The sequence below is a fragment of the Physella acuta genome, unplaced genomic scaffold, assembly GCF_028476545.2.
Source record: "Physella acuta isolate Inbredline_101_S28 unplaced genomic scaffold, ASM2847654v3 ptg000353l, whole genome shotgun sequence".
NCBI classification, from domain to species: domain Eukaryota; kingdom Metazoa; phylum Mollusca; class Gastropoda; family Physidae; genus Physella; species Physella acuta.
In genome coordinates, this window is record NW_026731872.1 from 808,221 (window position 1) to 826,345 (window position 18,125).

The window sequence follows — 18,125 nt, forward strand, 5'->3', positions numbered from 1 at the left end:
TTCTTGTATCATTTATTCACTATACAAATAAAATGAATGTATTTTTACAGCTAGTGTTGCTTAAATCATGGCAACACAAGCACAGTTGAAGTGATCCAAGATTTCATTTATTTACAGAAACAGCTTATAGTGCCATTAACACATGGATAAAAATACATGACAACTTTCTCTGCCTATTATGGCAAAATGTGGAAAAAGATGGTTAACAAAGTGTGGAAATAGGTAACATAACCTGAGAGTTAACCCCAAGACCCCCCACCCATAAAACATTTCCCCTTGCTTTATTAAATGCCAGATAAAAAAAAAACATGTTATGGTTTAAGGCCTCTCTCAGCCAGACAAGATTCATCCGCTATTTCAAAACAACTTCAAGCATAGAAAACAATGGTAGACAAAAGTGTCCATAAGGCAAATGTGTCCATAGCACACGTGTCATGTTCAACAGCACACACGTGTCATGTGTTCACATCACATGTTACTGGCTGGAGGGAAGCACATCATAAATGGGGCAGTTCCAGAGCCACACCAAAATAAATGTTTAAAATTACCAAAAGAAATAAAAAAAATTACCAAAATAAAAAAAAATGAATATTTGGTTTACCCTGACAGCTAGCAGTAAAAAAAACTTAATGCACAGACCCTGATGAATAAATATACACAGGCAGTAGACTTGAGTGTACCAACAGACAAGACTCACTTGACAACTGACCAAATCAACATTTTAATTGAGCAGAAGACTGGCCAAATAATTATTTTGGCATAAATTCAGCAATGGACTGGCCAAGTAGATAAAACCCAATAATGAAAGGGTTAAAAAAACATCTCTCTGACATGAAAGGGAGGCAAAAGGCAGGAGAGGAATGTATTGGTGACATTAAAAGTAGAACTGGGAGATCATACAGAAACAAATTCTCCATGTCCCAAATAGACAAGAAAAAAATTGAGCAACAAAGTGTGGACCACACTAAGATACCAACACAACACCAGTTGACACTGACTGCATTAAAATACAATGTCACTTTAAAAAATCTCATAAACTATTTCACAAATAAAACTTTGGCATGAATTATTTCCAATCAAATGTCTTTAACAAGTAATGAGTATTATTGGGTGGAAATGAGTGAATCACATTTCCAAAATTTAAGAATCACATTTCCAACATATGGTGGGGGCAATCAGTGGCCTCGGGCAAATGGTAGACACTTGATAGGCTTGGGTCAGGTTAATCCCTGGTGCCTTATTAAACCCTGGTGCCTTATTAATCCCATGACTAGGCACCACTTGCAATAATAATTTCTACTAATAAAGGCTACAACTGTCCGTCCTCACGACTCCTGGAATTCATGTATTCTCTGGCAGCTGTCAGCTTTACAATGTCAACATGTTGGCCATCCTGTCCACTAGCTCCACCACTCTGTCCACTAGCTCCACCATGCTGCTCCACTTGTATTGTGACGTAGTCTGTACTGTCAGAGTTGATGTTGCTGTCATGTACATTGACATCTGCCGTCACCTTCAACTCTGACCTCTTTATTTCCACCATCTTCCTCTTCTCCTTACGGCCCTCTGGTTTAGAACTGTCCACAACATCTTCAGGTGACGCTTTTGGCCGACTTTTTTTCTTGAAGGATTCTGTGTCCAAAATAATTGGCCCAATTCTGTCAGTTTTGGAAGGCATCTGGTCACCAGTGGCCATGGCCAGGATGTTCTGGTGTAGGATGGCCTGGGCCAAGAGTTGCCTCTGATGCTCCACGTTGTACTCCACAAAGCTGGGCAGGCCCTTCCTAACCGTGGTGATCAAGTCCTCTGAGCCGCGGTTGGTCAGGCCCTGCTCCAGGTACAAGCTGTCCGTGTCATCCACCTCGGACATTTTCTTGTGGGGTAACTCAACCTCCTGGTAGGAGATGACGAAGTCGTGGTACAGTCGCAGGCAGGTCACCAGACACAGCACAAACAGGGTCAGGGCAACCAGCCACGAGGAGGCCTGCGACACAAAAACATTTTGGTTTGTTTATACAACAGTGACAGGTTTAAAGTGGGTTACTTTTTCTGAACTCACTCTCCACTTTCATAAAAAGCTTTCTCAACATTGAAAGCTATCACATTTTTCATTATAAAGCTTTTTAATATAGGTACCTAAATTTAAGCATTGAAAAAATAAAAATGATCTGTTACACCTATGCTTTTTATTAAACAAAACAAAATTTATTTTATTTTCAGTGCATTTAAAAGCTTATTATGATAACTGTTATTAAATTTTCCACTTTTTAGTTGTAGATTATGTTGCCAGCACATAGGCTACAGCTGAAAAAAAAAAACTATCAGTACAAGTAGCTGGCTGTCTCTAAACAAGTCATCTGCCACTTGTTTATACATGTGAGCCATGACAATCAGTATACCATTGGAAACATATGTTAATTATGTTGTTACCTCGCCTTTTCTTATTAAAATATGGAAATATTTAAATTAAATTTTATTGACCAATTGTCAACTTAATTAGATTAAAAATTTTTTTCTTGCATTGTCAAAACTGCTGTATTTTTTTGGAAACTGTCACAATATTAGCCACACATTTGAGCTAAATTAAAGCTTATAAAGATACCATAACTCACAGAAATGGATGAGATGCATACTTAAGTTCTAAAATGAAAAAGATAATGAGGTGTGACAATGGGATCCCCCACATACATGGGGGGGGGGGGGGGGGGGGGGGGGGGAACTGAACCAGTGACTGGAGCTTACCTCAGCCAGCATGGTGTAGGTGTAGAAGTTGGTCTTGTCCTTCAGGTTCCAGTTCAAGTCCTGGAATGTCCTGCAGTCAAGGCTGAAAGAGATGGCTGACCTTAACCTTGGTGTGTGGAGGGGAGGCCACTCTTTTTTAAAACCTGAGGCCACTTAAAACTTGTACACAATTTTTTTTTTTTGCTATTTGTTTGTTTTCATCTGACAAAAACAGTTCTACATAATGCTTTGTTAACACTAGAAGGCAGGGGGGGGGGGGGGGGGCTTTAAAACTTTATATTTAGTTATAGCTATTCATAACAATAGTCATTAATGTTTAAGAAAACAAAGAATAAGAAATCCTAATATATAAAAGCCCATGTGCGCACTTCTCTCTCTCTGTCCGCAAAATATTTTCACAGGGTATCAGATCAGTATCTACAGCGATATATGGAGAATTTGATACGGACTTTTGTTGAAAATAATATGTTAGATGTTTTAAATGTATAAACACAATTTTATTTAAAGAAGAAAAATAAAGGCGTATTCGAATGTAGAAAAATAATTTTAATTATGCAACCGGAAAAGTGTTTATAGTTGCGACAGGAACGCATGAAACAATGACGTCACAAGCCAAATGTTTACAGAATAGGGCTATTCGCGTAAGTTAAGTTTCTTAAGTAGGTCTTTTATTTTTCATGATTCATAAGGTGCCTAAATAGCTGAGATGAGAGTGTAATTGATACCATTCGGGTGGTACGGGTTCCAGACACACAAATTCAATCTTAAATTTTTTTTTTCAATGTGTTTTTTTAATATGTTAATGATAAAGTTGCCTATCGAACTTGGTGGGACACGAGCCAGGTGAAGTAGAGTTTACCTGTTTCTGCCTTTTTAGCATATGAAGGGAGAGTGTGGTCAGACCCATTCTCAGCCGAAATAGGTGTTTTTAAAAGACAAAAAGAACATAAATACATTTGAACAGCCGGGTTTTTAAAGAAATCTTTTAAGTCTCTTTATTTTAAGTCTCCTAATCAGTGAGTGCATTTAATATGGTATAGTTACCGATGAAGAAATGAACTATTTCATTTAAATCTATAGATCTATACATAAAAACCTAAAAAAAAATAAATCACTTTAAAAACAAGAAATAATAATCATTAAAAAAGTTTAAAAAAACCCACGTTTTCTGATTGAACTAAAAAGTAGAAAATAAACGCTATACATCACAATAATGCAAGCGATCACTCTACTATAAGCGATGAAAAACGTGGGGCGCCGAAGTAAAAGTTATATTACTATTGATTAGATAATACTATTGACTTTTATTAGGGAGCTTGTAGAGAGTCAACAGTATTAGAAACTGTAAGAAAATCACGGCGCCCCACATTTTTGATCGCTTATAGTAGAGTGATAGCTTGCATTATTGTGATGTATAGCGTTTATTTTCTACTTTTTAGTTCAATCAGAAAACGTGGGTTTTTTAAAACTTTTTTAATGATTATTATTTTCTACTTTTTAGTCTTTGTTTGTTTGCATTAAAATCTTGCTATCGATTTTATCTTTTCACTTTTTTTGGGTAAACGAAGACAACTCGTAAAAAGACAACTCGTAAAAAGACAACTCGTAAAAAACACGTTGTGTTAACACATAGATTTGAACCCGCGTCGAGTGGGATAGCAATCGTGTGCCCAACCACTCGACCATATCGTCTCCCCCAAACTGGCCTACCTCCTGTAACTTTAAACTCGGTTCAAAAACTAAATTATCTGCCCCTAAGCCTGTGGCGATGTGGGATCGTTCGCTTCACTGCGCGCGAGGTACGCGTCGCTCGTTTTTTTTTCTAATGGCTCGCAGAGGAGAATTATATATATAGATTATATAGCGGTCTAAAATGCTCAATAAAATGTTTCCATTGATCAATTTAGTAATAATAACAATTGAATATTCAATGGTCATCCAAAAGAAAGCTTCCCTGAAAATTTCAGCGCGCTAGCTAACTGGGAAGTGCCAGAAATTTCGATCGCAAGATTTGATTGGAAAGACAAACACAGAAACACAGACACAGAGAAAGCAAGTTAAAGAAAACGTGGGAAAATACCATTGAATAGCCGAGTTTTTAACGGAATCATTTAAGTCACTTAATCAGTGTGTGCCTGTGTTATGTTAAATAAGTCTGATTTTTAGCTAATTAGTTATTTCTTTGCTTTGGCACTAATATCGTTCAGCGTATAGTAAAGCACATTGCGTTTTGTCCAATAACTATTTTATAAATTATTTTTCCCACACAAGTACATTTTAAAATATATTGGCCTATAATTCACGTGAAACGGGTACCGATGGCTAGTAAAGTTAGAACTATCGCTGACAGGACATTGAAGTTGGACTGTGACTGTAAGTACACAGTGATCAGTCTGACCTAGATTGGCTGGTCCAGCTGCCAATCTATTTCAGTCCTTTGCTTCAATAACAAGGATGGACCAAATGAAAAAGCTTTCTTTAAAGTGAGACCTATCAAAGCTCCTGTAAAAAGTGAGACCCACCAAGCCTCCCATAAAAAAGTGAGACCCACCAAGCCTCCCATAAAAAAGTGAGACCTGCCAAGCCTCCCATAAAAAAGTGAGACCCACCAAGCCTCCCATAAAAAAGTGAGACCGCCAAGCCTCCCACAAAAAAGTGAGACCCACCAAGCCTCCCATAATAAAGTGAGACCGCCAAGCCTCCCACAAAAAAGTGAGACCGCCAAGCCCCCCACAAAAAAGTGAGACCGACAAGCCCCCCATAAAAAAGTGAGACCCGCCAAGCCCCCCATAAAAAAGTGAGACCCGCCAAGCCTCCCATAAAAAAGTGAGACCTACCCAGCCTCCCATAAAAAAGTGAGACCTACCCAGCCTCCCATAAAAAAGTGAGACCTACCCAGCCTCCCATAAAAAAGTGAGACCTACCCAGCCTCCCATAAAAAAGTGAGACCTACCCAGCCTCCCATAAAAAAGTGAGACCTACCCAGCCTCCCATAAAAAAGTGAGACCCACCAAGCCTCCCATAAAAAAGTGAGACCCACCCAGCCTCCCATAAAAAAGTGAGACCCACCCAGCCTCCCATAATAAAGTGAGACCCACCAAGCCTCCCATAATAAAGTGAGACCGCCAAGCCTCCCATAATAAAGTGAGACCGCCAAGCCTCCCACAAAAAAGTGAGACCGCCAAGCCCCCCATAAAAAAGTGAGACCCGCCAAGCCTCCCATAAAAAAGTGAGACCCACCAAGCCTCCCATAAAAAAAGTGAGACCCGCCAAGCCTCCCATAAAAAAGTGAGACCTACCCAGCCTCCCATAAAAAAGTGAGACCTACCCAGCCTCCCATTAAAAAGTGAGACCTACCCAGCCTCCCATAAAAAAGTGAGACCTACCCAGCCTCCCATAAAAAAGTGAGACCTACCCAGCCTCCCATAAAAAAGTGAGACCTACCCAGCCTCCCATAAAAAAGTGAGACCTACCCAGCCTCCCATAAAAAAGTGAGACCTACCCAGCCTCCCATAAAAAAGTGAGACCTACTGTGATGACGCAAGATTACGTCAGACATGTTTAGCAGATATAGGTTAGCAGAAACAGACTATAGGCCTAGTTGGTTGGTTAGAGAGGCCAATGGGCGCACAGGGCTGACCGGTCACGTGGGACGGTCAGCTGACCACTGAGGCATGGGTCAGCAGTAGAGCGATAGGCCAGGAGTTGTTAGGTAGCGGTCAGAGACGGCCGAGAATGTAGATAGTTAGGAGATCATGATTAGCTAGCGAAGGTAGAAGGTGTTAGGTTGTAGAATGTAGAGAACAGTTAGTGTTGGGATTGGTCATGGGAGTGCGTAGTAGTACGTAGCATGTGGTATGAACAGTCAGTAGTAGAAGTAAATAGTACAGTGTAGATCAGTTAGGTAGAAACTTGAACATATATATCATTTTAATAAAGAACAATTATAGTTGAACTTGAACTGTGTGTTATTGGATTCATTCATTACGCCTCGTAAAAATCCCCACCCTCACAACTGGTACAACAAGTAGAACCACAAACCAAAGATCTCTTTTCGTACCATCACAACTGGTGGAGCGCGGGTCGAGGACAGGAAAGACAGTACATATCGGTTTACTCATGACGGAGTGTACTGGTGTACAGCTTCCTATAACTCAACACAACAGCGGGTTTCTTCAACCGGAACGAGTGGATTACCAATACAAGGGAACAGTCACCATGTTCAAAAAGATAAGTACCTTCCAACATTTTTTTTTTTAAAAACGTTTGGGTTTAGAGCCGTGCTGGATAGTTGGTACCAGCGGTTTTTCTGCCTCTTCTTATCTGTTTATTCAACCAAACTACCCTTAAAAATGCCTCCATTAAACGAATCAGTCCCTAAAGAGTCAGGCCTAGAAGAGCCAGGTACAATTGATGACTTGTTGCTATACACAAATGTTCAGAATACAGTTAAAATGGAACACAATTCAAGAACTATTGAGGATCCAGATGTTCTAGATGAAGTGATTATTAGGCTTGGACAATAAAAGACAACAGAAAATCGAGACTGGTTATTAACTGTTAAAGAATTTGACGTAAAAACTCTAGATGATCCAGATGCTATGGAAGATTTGATCAATAGAATTGTAGATTACAAGGTAACCAGAGATCCAGATTCCTTGTTGACTGAAGAAGAATATGATGCAAAGAAAGATGCCGAGTTAGCAGAGAAACAAAGAGAAGCAGAAACATATATTGCCGGAATTAAAGAAGAAACAGAAAGAATTCGTAAAGAAATAGAAAAAATGAGAGAACTTCGCCAAGCCAAACAAGAAATGGTGCAAAGTTTAGATACAAATAAAAACAACCAGATAGCATATGCACCAACATATTACTATTCAGATGAATCATCCAGTGAAACAAGCGAGAGATTTTCAAAAGAAAGCGATACAGCTCATTCAGTTCAATATAATACAAGAAACCACAACATACACATGTACTACAGTCAACCAGAAGACTATCACAGTGTCAGATGCTACTATTGTAATAGAACAGGCCACAAACAAATACATTGCAGAATACGATATTATGATAGACGCCAACAAGATGCACAACGCAACAGACCAAAATATAGACAGATTAATAGAATAGCATTTATGTCATCGTTTACAGAAGCCAGTAAAAGAACAGACACATTTACGTCAAAAATTAATAACAGATACGCCACAGCAATTAGGGATACACTATGCTCCACAGTGGCAGTACGTAACACATTCGTACAACATCACCAATACACAGGCAGAACACAACTCATAGAACAGCTACAATGTAACCATCTACCCCATCGGTCTTAGCACATTAACACCATGACCAAGCATTTGACCCGGAACGCCCCCACTAATGATTTGAATAATGAACATAGGACTAAAGTCAAGTCGAGTTGTTTTTTTTCTGTTAATCTAAGTCGCCGAGAAATCGGCATGAAGTCAAAGAAGTTATTTGAAGTCAGTCAAGTCAGTCAATAAGTTATTGAAGTCGTAGTTGAGGTCATAGTGACGTTGTTGAAGTCATGTTGCAGTCAAAGAAAAGTCTTTGAAGTTATATTAAAGTCATTGAGGTCATAGTGAAGAAGTGAAATCGTCGAAGTTATAGTGAAGTCTTGGAAATCAAAGTGATGTCGTTGAAATCATTGAAGCCAAAGTTAAAGTCTTTGAAGTCATATTGAAATTGTTGAAGTCAAAGTGAAGTCTTTGAAGTCATATTGAAGTCGTTGAAGTCAAAGTTAAAGTCTTTGAAGTCATATTGAAATTGTTGAAGTCAAAGTGAAGTCTTTGAAGTCATATTGAAGTCGTTGAAGTCAAGGAAAAGTCTTTGAAGTCAAAGTGAAGACGTTTAAGTCGTCGAAGTTTAAGTCGGTCAGTGAAGTCTTTTAAGTTGAATTGAAGTGAAGTCGTCGAGGTCAAGTTAGTCTTCAAAGTGAAGTTAGTCGTCAAGTTGAAGTAATTAAGTCAGTCGTCAGAGGAAATCAGTCGTTAATTTGAAGTCAGTCAAGTTACTGAAGTCAAAAGTGAAGTCAGTCATTAAGTCAAGCCAGCCAGTTTTTTGTCAGAAGTCAGATAGTGAGAGCTGCTCCACTATATGATCACGTGTTGAAATGGCACGATACACACTCCCATGTCTATTCTTTTTGTGAAGCTATTTCTAAGCTCTAGTAGTGTTTACGTCTATTGAGTTTATTAGGCTTTACAGATTGTTGTTAGATTAGAGTGTACTGATTTTTTTTTATTTGGTTATGTTGTAATGTTATTATTTTATGTTTTTTATGCCGCCAGACAAATGTTCAGCACGTATAAATTTGGGATTGAGGTTTTTTTTTAATGGAAGGTACCTCTGTCTGAATACTTGTCTGCGCGGGCACTAAAGTGGTCACGTTAAACCATTGCTCATAGTCTCGAAATACCATTTTCAGACCCACGCTTACACAGAATGAGACCAGATGAAGCAGACACTTCAAAGAGTGCCGCCACCTGAAGCCCTGATTACGTTGAGTTACCTGGACAGCGAACAGCCCTGCCGAACAGAGAATTGCCCTGGTCAAGATAGCGGACGCATCGCCACCGCTTCGCCCCACCTTGGGGTTGAATAACAGACCGCCAGCTACGTACACCTACGTCGGCACATACAAAGGGTAGAAGACCCGTCGTCCAAGTTCCCAGCGTCGGAATGTTACGTCATTGTTCGCCACGCATCAGACAGCTCCAGTTCATCGTATAACCACTCTACGTGGACGTCTCAACCAGCGTTGAGATGAGATTGTTGCGTCATCACATTGACCAACGAAAGTTACGCCTACACCCGCCTCACGGGAACTTACGTAGACCAACGCCACAACCCACCCACCACAGATGAACGCCAATAATTACATAACACTTACACACACACACACTTACACTGCTCGTTGAGCCCGTTCAACCAGTTACACATCGCTACTAAGATTAGCTCAAGGCCAGTACACGACAACCTAGCCAGAACTGAGTTACACATGATTGAATTCACACATAACATAACATAGACATACATTATCAAGCAGAGACACCACAGACGTCAGGATACCGTACAAGAACTAGAACAATGACATTCCTTTCCAAGAACACAGACAGAAGATTTTATGTTTTTGTAAACTGTGCTGTCCCATTTTGTATTTGATTGATATGATTGATGTTAGGGATAGAATACAGTAGTAAGGTAGATAGTTGTTGATGTATTAGATTAGTAGCAGACGCTGAAAAATATAATTTGTCAGCTACAGAAAGGGAGGGAGATATGTGATGACGCAAGATTACGTCAGACATGTTTAGCAGATATAGGTTAGCAGAAACAGACTATAGGCCTAGTTGGTTGGTTAGAGAGGCCAATGGGCGCACAGGGCTGACCGGTCACGTGGGACGGTCAGCTGACCACTGAGGCATGGGTCAGCAGTAGAGCGATAGGCCAGGAGTTGTTAGGTAGCGGTCAGAGACGGCCGAGAATGTAGATAGTTAGGAGATCATGATTAGCTAGCGAAGGTAGAAGGTGTTAGGTTGTAGAATGTAGAGAACAGTTAGTGTTGGGATTGGTCATGGGAGTGCGTAGTAGTACGTAGCATGTGGTATGAACAGTCAGTAGTAGAAGTAAATAGTACAGTGTAGATCAGTTAGGTAGAAACTTGAACATATATATCATTTTAATAAAGAACAATTATAGTTGAACTTGAACTGTGTGTTATTGGATTCATTCGTTCCGCCTTCTTAAAAATCCCCACCCTCACAACTGGTGCAACAAGAAGGACTTCTAACAAAGATTCCCTTTCGTACCATCACACCTACCCAGCCTCCCATAAAAAAGTGAGACCTACCTAGCCTCCCATAGAAAAGTGAGACCGCCAAGCCTCCCATTTAAAAAGTGAGACCTACCAAGCCTCCCATAAAGAAGTGAGACCCGCCAAGCCTCCCATTAAAAAAGTGAGACCTACCCAGCCTCCCATAAAAAAGTGAGACCGCCAAGCCTCCCATTTAAAAAGTGAGACCCACCAAGCCTCCCATAAAGAAGTGAGACCCGCCAAGCCTCCCATTAAAAAAGTGAGACCTACTGCTTGTCTTTGTGGTTCCCCACCAGGTTGCGACAGAGCTCACTGAAGCCCGCAGAGATCTTGATGCTGGACACAATGACACAGATCAACATCCCAAAATAGACCAGCAGGACAGGAAGTTGGAGCTTGACCTCTGACCTGAAACAGCATCTCACTATATCTTGCCTTCACTTCAAAGGTAACCACATAACAAAGTAACCATGTAACAAAGTAACAAAGTAACCATGTAACAAAGTAAAACTTACTGTTCTGTTGTGTCACTGTTCTGTGTGTGTAAGAAGAACCAAAGAAAGATTACGCTGACTATGGCCACAACGACATTGAGGAAGGTGGTGAAGTAGCACTGGTTGACGTCACCAAACTTGGTCTCAGACAGGTCCATTGTGACATCAGTACTGTTCTTCCTGGGGGGGAGGGGGGGGGGGTTGTTTACACGATGTGTTATTCTGTCCTTGATGAATGGTGTTGCATACTACTTTAGGTAAAAAGTCTTTCTGTCCATTCAAATGTCCTATCCACTACAGATAAATGTCCTACTGCCAACAGCAGGTAAATGTCCTACTGCCTACAGCAGGTAAATGTCCTACTCACCACAGCAGATAAATGTCCTACTGCCTACAGCAGGTAAATGTCCTACTGCCTACAGCAGGTAAATGTCCTACTGCCTACAGCAGGTAAATGTCCTACTGCCTACAGCAGGTAAATGTCCTACTGCCTACAGCAGGTAAATGTCCTACTGCCTACAGCAGGTAAATGTCCTACTGCCTACAGCAGGTAAATGTCCTACAGCAGGTAAATGTCCTACTGCCTACAGCAGGTAAATGTCCTACTGCCTACAGCAGGTAAATGTCCTACAGCAGGTAAATGTCCTACTGCCTACAGCAGGTAAATGTCCTACTCACCACAGCACCACTGTCCTACTCACCACTGGAGGTAGATGTTGGAGTAGAGGACACACTGGTCCTCAAAGACCTGGTCAGTGAGGGCGCGGGGGAAGAAGACCATGCCAGACAAGACGATGCTGAGACTGATGAGAAAAATCTGGACCAGGTTCAGGTGGGAGATGACCTTCTGACCCAACATCTTCAGCAAGTGGACACCTTTCTGGGGAGGTCATTCAATACAATTAAGACACCTTTCTGGGGAGTTCATTCAATACAATTAAGACACCTTTCTGGGGAGGTCATTCAATACAATTAAGACACCTTTCTGGGGAGGACATTCAATACAATTAAGACACCTTTCTGGGGAGGTCATTGAATACAAGTAAGACACCTTTCTGGGGAGGTCATTCAATACAATTAAGACACCTTTCTGGGGAGGTCATTCAATACAATCAAGACACCTTTCTGGGGAGGTCATTCAATACAATTAAGACACCTTTCTGGGGAGGTCATTCAATACAATCAAGACACCTTTCTGGGGAGGTCATTCAATACAATTAAGACACCTTTCTGGGGAGGTCCTCAATACAAGTAAGACACCTTTCTGGGGAGGTCATTCAATACAAGTAAGACACCTTTCTGGGGAGGTCATTCAATACAATTAAGACACCTGTCTGGGGAGGTCATTCAATACAAGTAAGACACCTTTCTGGGGAGGTCATTCAATACAATTAAGACACCTGTCTGGGGAGGTCATTCAATACAAGTAAGACACCTTTCTGGGGAGGTCATTCAATACAATTAAGACACCTTTCTGGGGAGGTCATTCAATACAATTAAGACACCTGTCTGGGGAGGTCATTCAATACAATTAAGACACCTTTCTGGGGAGGTGATTCAATACACACAATAGGTTTTTTAAATGTTCACAGACAATGTCACAATCATTCTGAAAATAGTCAAGAGAACTTGTCAGCATATAAAAAACCTGCTGCTGAAGAGATTCAAGGACAAAAGATGTGACAATTATTACATGACATGGCGTCATATGACTAGAAAATTTTTAAAATGAGTGCTACATTAAGCCGATCATGTTTTATTTTAATATTGAAAAGTAGTAACTTAAGATACATGGCGTGAGTGAATGTGTGGGGTGAGTGAATGTGTGGGGTGAGTTGTAAAGCAACTACATGAACAATTTTAATTAATTACTATGTAAATCGGAATGATCACCAAAAATGAATAAAAAAAAATGAGAGAAACAATTTAATTTTAATTAGCAAAATTTCAAAAAAGATCGTAACAAGAAAAGATTGTAACAAGAAGTTCGCAACAACAAAAAATCTGAACAAGAAGATGATGTCAACAAAAGATGACAACCTAAAAATGAACCTTAACACAAACCTGATCAGGACAAGAACAAGGCAAGGAGCAGCACTGGAGGCTACAACAGAACCTCTGACACCAGACAGCTGACAGCTCTAGACACGCACTTTTCTTCTTCTGTCTCGGCTTGCTCAATGAGCGGAACAGCATGGCTGTGTCGTGCTCAAAGCGCTCACTTCTGTGGTTTACAATACTGCTGCTCTCCTCGAAGTCCCTGAAGCCCAGGTTAGTGCTGGAGGTCACAGAACTGACATCCAAGCTCTGCTGTCTGGGCAGCATGGCATCAACGCTGTCATTCCTCTCACTGCCATGCACAGATCTATTGAAGCTGGTTTCCAAAAGTTTTGGGTGCTTTGTAAGAAAATTTTTGTGGCGTTTTCGCCAAAACCATTTTTTAGTTGAGTTTTGTCTAAAAGTTAAGTCTGGCCCATATTCTTCATCCAAATCAGGTCGAACAGATGAGTCCGTAACACCGCTCCAAGCATTTTCATCTATTTCAAAATAGACACTACCCCCAGGGTCGTCAACTCTTGAACTTGCCCTGGGGTCGTGAACTCTTGAACTTGCCCCGGGGTCGTAGACCTTAATATTGGGCACCAGAGGGAAGCCTTGCTGTACAGTCCATGCTGACTCATCCACAGGGAAACTCTGCTCACCATGAGCTACAGGTGGCGCCACAGGGAAACTCTGCTCACCATGAGCTACAGGTGGCGCCACAGGGAAACTCTGCTCACCATGAGCTACAGGTGGCGCCACTGAGCCCACCCAAGCATCTTCCCTCACAGAGAACAAAGGGAGAGAACTGACTGTGTGGATTGGCACCAGAGGTATGGATTCAGATAATTGCCCCTCCTCATCGGTCATGGTGTTCTCTGTTCATCTGCTGGCTAGTCCCTTACTAATGTCATTTACTTGACCTATTCAGCTGGAGAACATTCACAAGCTGGATAATGCACAATGACATTTTCCCATGAATCAATCACATTTTATATATTTTAAAAATTTATTAAACCATTTCTAGTAGGAACAAAATATCTTATAATTATTTTTTTTTAAATTATGAGGTTCTGATAAGATAGGCAACAAGGTATTACAGTAATCAATAAATAGCTAAATGAGTCAGCAGTCACTGTAGGTCACTACTTAGGTCAGTACTTAGGTCACTACTTAGGTCAGTACTTAGGTCAGTACTTAGGTCACTACTTAGGTCAGTACCTAGGTCAGTACTTAGGTCAGTACTTAGGTCAGTACTTAGGTCAGTACTTAGGTCACTACTTAGGTCAGTACTTAAGTGTTACAAAAGATGTGCTGTCAGCCAATTGAATCATCAGATAAAAATAGAAACAGCCAACCAAACCATCAGATAAAAATAGAAACAGCCAACCAAACCATCAGAAGGCTGCATGATACTTGTAGTGTAAACTTTAGCAGACAACTGGGTAGAAATAAACCTGTCTATAAAATGGAATTCAAACTTTGAAGCAGCAAAGAGAGGTGTGCTACCACATCTGTATGCTGACACCTGTAATATTTACTGACCCTCAAGATAGCTGGCACACCTGCCCTACTTAACACACTGCTGGCCAGCAACAAGATAAGGTCTACTTTAAGGTCTACTTTAAGATCTACTTTAAGGTCTACTTGAAGGTCTACTTTAAGGTCTACTTGAAGGTCTACTTGAAGGTCTACTTTAAGGTCTACTTTAAGGTCTACTTTAAGGTCTACTTACAAATATTCTGGAGATTTTAATCAGGCCAAAGACCTAGATGCGCTAAGGCTATCTTTGATTTGTTTGTAGCTAGAACTTTTCCATGCCACTAAAGTTTGATCTGTTGTTACTACGTGCTCAACTATCACAAAGATAAGTCAGTCAGTCAGTCATGTGACTTGTCTGGTAAATAAGGTTGTGTTTACCAAAACAAACTAGACGGACAGAATGTCTAAAGGAAGGCTGAGTGTAGAGTGCATGTGATTTTATTTGCTGATGACAGAGCTAAGTTTAGTTCCTCACCCACAGAGAGAATCATTTAGGAATTGGTCATAGGTCATGGGGTGCTAGAGTTCAATAGGTCACTGGGAGTTGTGTGTGGTTCAAGGACAGAGCAAACACAACCAAATAAAAGCTGACAATTCTTTCATTCAAAGTACTCTACAAGCACACATTTGACTCTTAGATTGGGGGGGGGGGGGGGGGGGAGAGAAAGAAGCAACTGTAAACAAGTTTCTAAAACTAATTGAAGTTCAGTTTAGAACTAACAGAGTTCATCCATTATCTTTATATAAGATACAACTATCTCAGTCAAGTCTCAGTCAATTCAAAACACTTTAGTGGTGACAAAACCCAAGAGAATGGGTTCAACAGTGTGTAAACTGTGTCATGACACACATTTCATTGGACTAGGGTGTGCAGTGTAGTCTACCAGTACAGAACAAAGGCAAAGGCCACTAAAAAAAAAAGACATGATAACAGATAAAGAAATTAGATGCTATTTAATTTATTTTTAATTGGGGGGGGGGGGGGGGGCTTAACCTATATAAGAAAACATTACCCTTTGCTACTGTAAAAAGTAAACAACACACCTAACACACATACAGTAGACCTAGTACTAGCTAGTAGGTCTAGTCTACTTACTACTGTATTAGAACTATATTCTAGTCCATATTAACCTATACGAATAAGATTTATATAATGTAATTCTTTTTTTATGATCACTACTCTCAACAAGAGGACACACTAGATCTAGACCACTAGAAAATCTAGAAAGCATAGAAAACATTACATTCCAAACACTACAACGTCCACACTACACCAGGTGGTACACAGTGACCTCAGTACAGTACACACCACATGACTTCACGGCTAAATTTACTAGAGAGCTAAATCTATTCATTTAAGATAGATCTAGAATCTAATTACTAATTAGACTAATTCAGACAGAAAAGTTACCAACCGGACGAAAGAAAGCAAACAAGGGCCATAAGACTATAATAAATATTAAATGATAGAATACTAATACTAGTGAAGGCCTAATAAAAAACAAGTTAATTAAAAAAGTCTAGTGACATTTGTGCGCAATTTCCTTATGTTATCTAAAAATAGCTCTGACGTATAATGTTGGGGTGCGTTCAAGCTAGAAGAACAATCGGTTTGTAGGTGTTTATGTAATTTTAAAATTTGTGACCGAACGAGAGAATATTTTTGAAAACTTTCTTCGGCAATATTGTTCTAAATTATGACAGGAATCGATTGGTACATGTTTCAAGTCGCTAAGTGGTCTGGTTGCCGAGATATGGGCCAAAAACTGAATTTTTTCGAGGTTTTTTGGCTTTTCCGGGAAATACATGAAAGAAACCCGGAATTTTTATGGCCTATGCTCATTCTCGTAACTTGCTTAACATAATTGCTTTTGGAACTATTCATCGATATTGCTTCGTTGAGGAGGAGATACGACTTAAAGCCCGGACACACATTCATCCATCCATCCATCCATTCCCAGAAATGACGAGTTAATAAACGCAATTCTCCAGAATGGAAATTGCGCTAAAAAGTAATAAAATAGATCTAGATCTAGAAATAATTTTAATAATAATAGACATAACGCAGTTTCAGTTACTATCTGCTCTAACTTTAACTAATCAAGAAGCCACATCCACTATACGACAATTTTCACAATTCGGCGAATTAAAACCAGAAACCGCCTTAGATCTAGATCTATCTATCTAGATCTAGAGATCTAGATCTAGAAATCTAGGTTATTCTTGGTTGGGATGGGACGATCAGCTGAGCCTGCAACTTTTCTGCGCCGTTTGTAAACAGTAAAATAAAAACGGGATAAGTCACAAACAAATTAATATTGTCAAGCTTGTGAGCTCACACATTACATCTACATTTCCCATACAATCTAACGCGAGATATGGAAATCCAAAACATTGAATGTCACAATTTGGATGTTTAAGTCCATTGTTGTTACTAGAAGAACACACTTGTTGCAGAGTGTGTGAAAACCGTAAACGTGTTTACCCGCGGGTTCGTCAAGGGGATGTACTGTGAAATGTAACATGGGCTAAAAAGTAGGACAGATAAATCGATTACATCCCTTGTCTTACAGTCTTCATTTAATTTTGAAAAGCATTAGTAATAATATATTTAATTACAATGGATCATAAAAACGTATTAATAAAGTAAAAGCTTTTTTTTAGAATTGCAATTACACAATATTAAAAAATATTTTTTTACTTAGATCTAGATCGAAAAAAGTAATATTTTGACAAAAATTTAGGGGGAAAAATCTACACATTTCCAACATTTTAACTTTCTTATTTTTTACACCAACAAACTTATTTTATTTGTATCAATAAATTGGATGTAGACATACACTTGACACTGTATCAATATATTGAATGTTGGAGCACTGTATCAGTATGTTGAAATAGAACTGGTGTATCAGTGTGATTTAAGATAAGAGTAAGAGACGTGGGCAGTCATGTTTTTTTTCTTCCATTCAAAGTTTGGCTGTGCTGGGTTGTGTAAAAAAAAAAAAAACAAGATTGCCTGTGTAAGGATCAGACCACTGAGAGGATTGGGTTTCTTGGCGCAGGAAGGTGTGTTGGTGTGCTACTGCATAATGGTGTGTAGCCAGGATGTAGACCACTCGGGGTGTGCTGTGTGTAGTTTGTCCGAGTAACGTGTGTGGCAGACGTGTGAGATACCCTCTATTTCTACCACTTCTAGCTCTACCCCCCCCCCACCCCCCCCCCCCCCCCTTTTAAACCTTTGGCCGAAGCAACCATTTGCCATTATAAAATATTCAGTTGTTTTATTCCTACTTGGGTCACATCTGTATGTTGAAATAAAACTATTGTATCAACAGTGTTTATTTCAGACCTTTTCTACGGGGGGGGGGGGGGGGCACTTGGTAAAAGTATGTTTTCTTTATAAATTCCATTTCGTTTGGGGGGGGGGCTTTAGAGTTTCTTCGCCCCCCCCCCCCCCTAAGAGATGCCTG

The 18,125-nt window shown here is 40.0% G+C and overlaps 1 protein-coding gene across 4 annotated transcripts; it reads right to left on the minus strand.

The window, feature by feature from the left end:
* Positions 1 to 3: 3 nt before the first annotated feature.
* On the minus strand, positions 4 to 17,157 carry LOC131941227 (uncharacterized). 4 transcript variants are annotated; one of them, XM_059300316.1, is made up of 7 exons: positions 17,002 to 17,157; positions 13,138 to 14,062; positions 11,775 to 11,953; positions 11,095 to 11,253; positions 10,850 to 10,987; positions 2,743 to 2,824; positions 4 to 1,984 (listed from the first exon to the last, which is right to left on the minus strand). In XM_059300316.1, exons 2-7 carry the CDS (start codon positions 13,981 to 13,983, stop codon positions 1,310 to 1,312), a joined length of 2,079 nt encoding a protein of 692 aa, XP_059156299.1. In that variant the 5' UTR covers positions 13,984 to 14,062; positions 17,002 to 17,157; the 3' UTR covers positions 4 to 1,309. The 4 variants fall into 4 exon arrangements, with proteins under 4 accessions (XP_059156299.1, XP_059156297.1, XP_059156296.1 ...); XM_059300314.1 differs by having other exon boundaries at positions 16,995 to 17,157; XM_059300313.1 differs by having other exon boundaries at positions 16,747 to 17,157.
* Between the last annotated feature and the right edge of the window lie 968 nt (positions 17,158 to 18,125).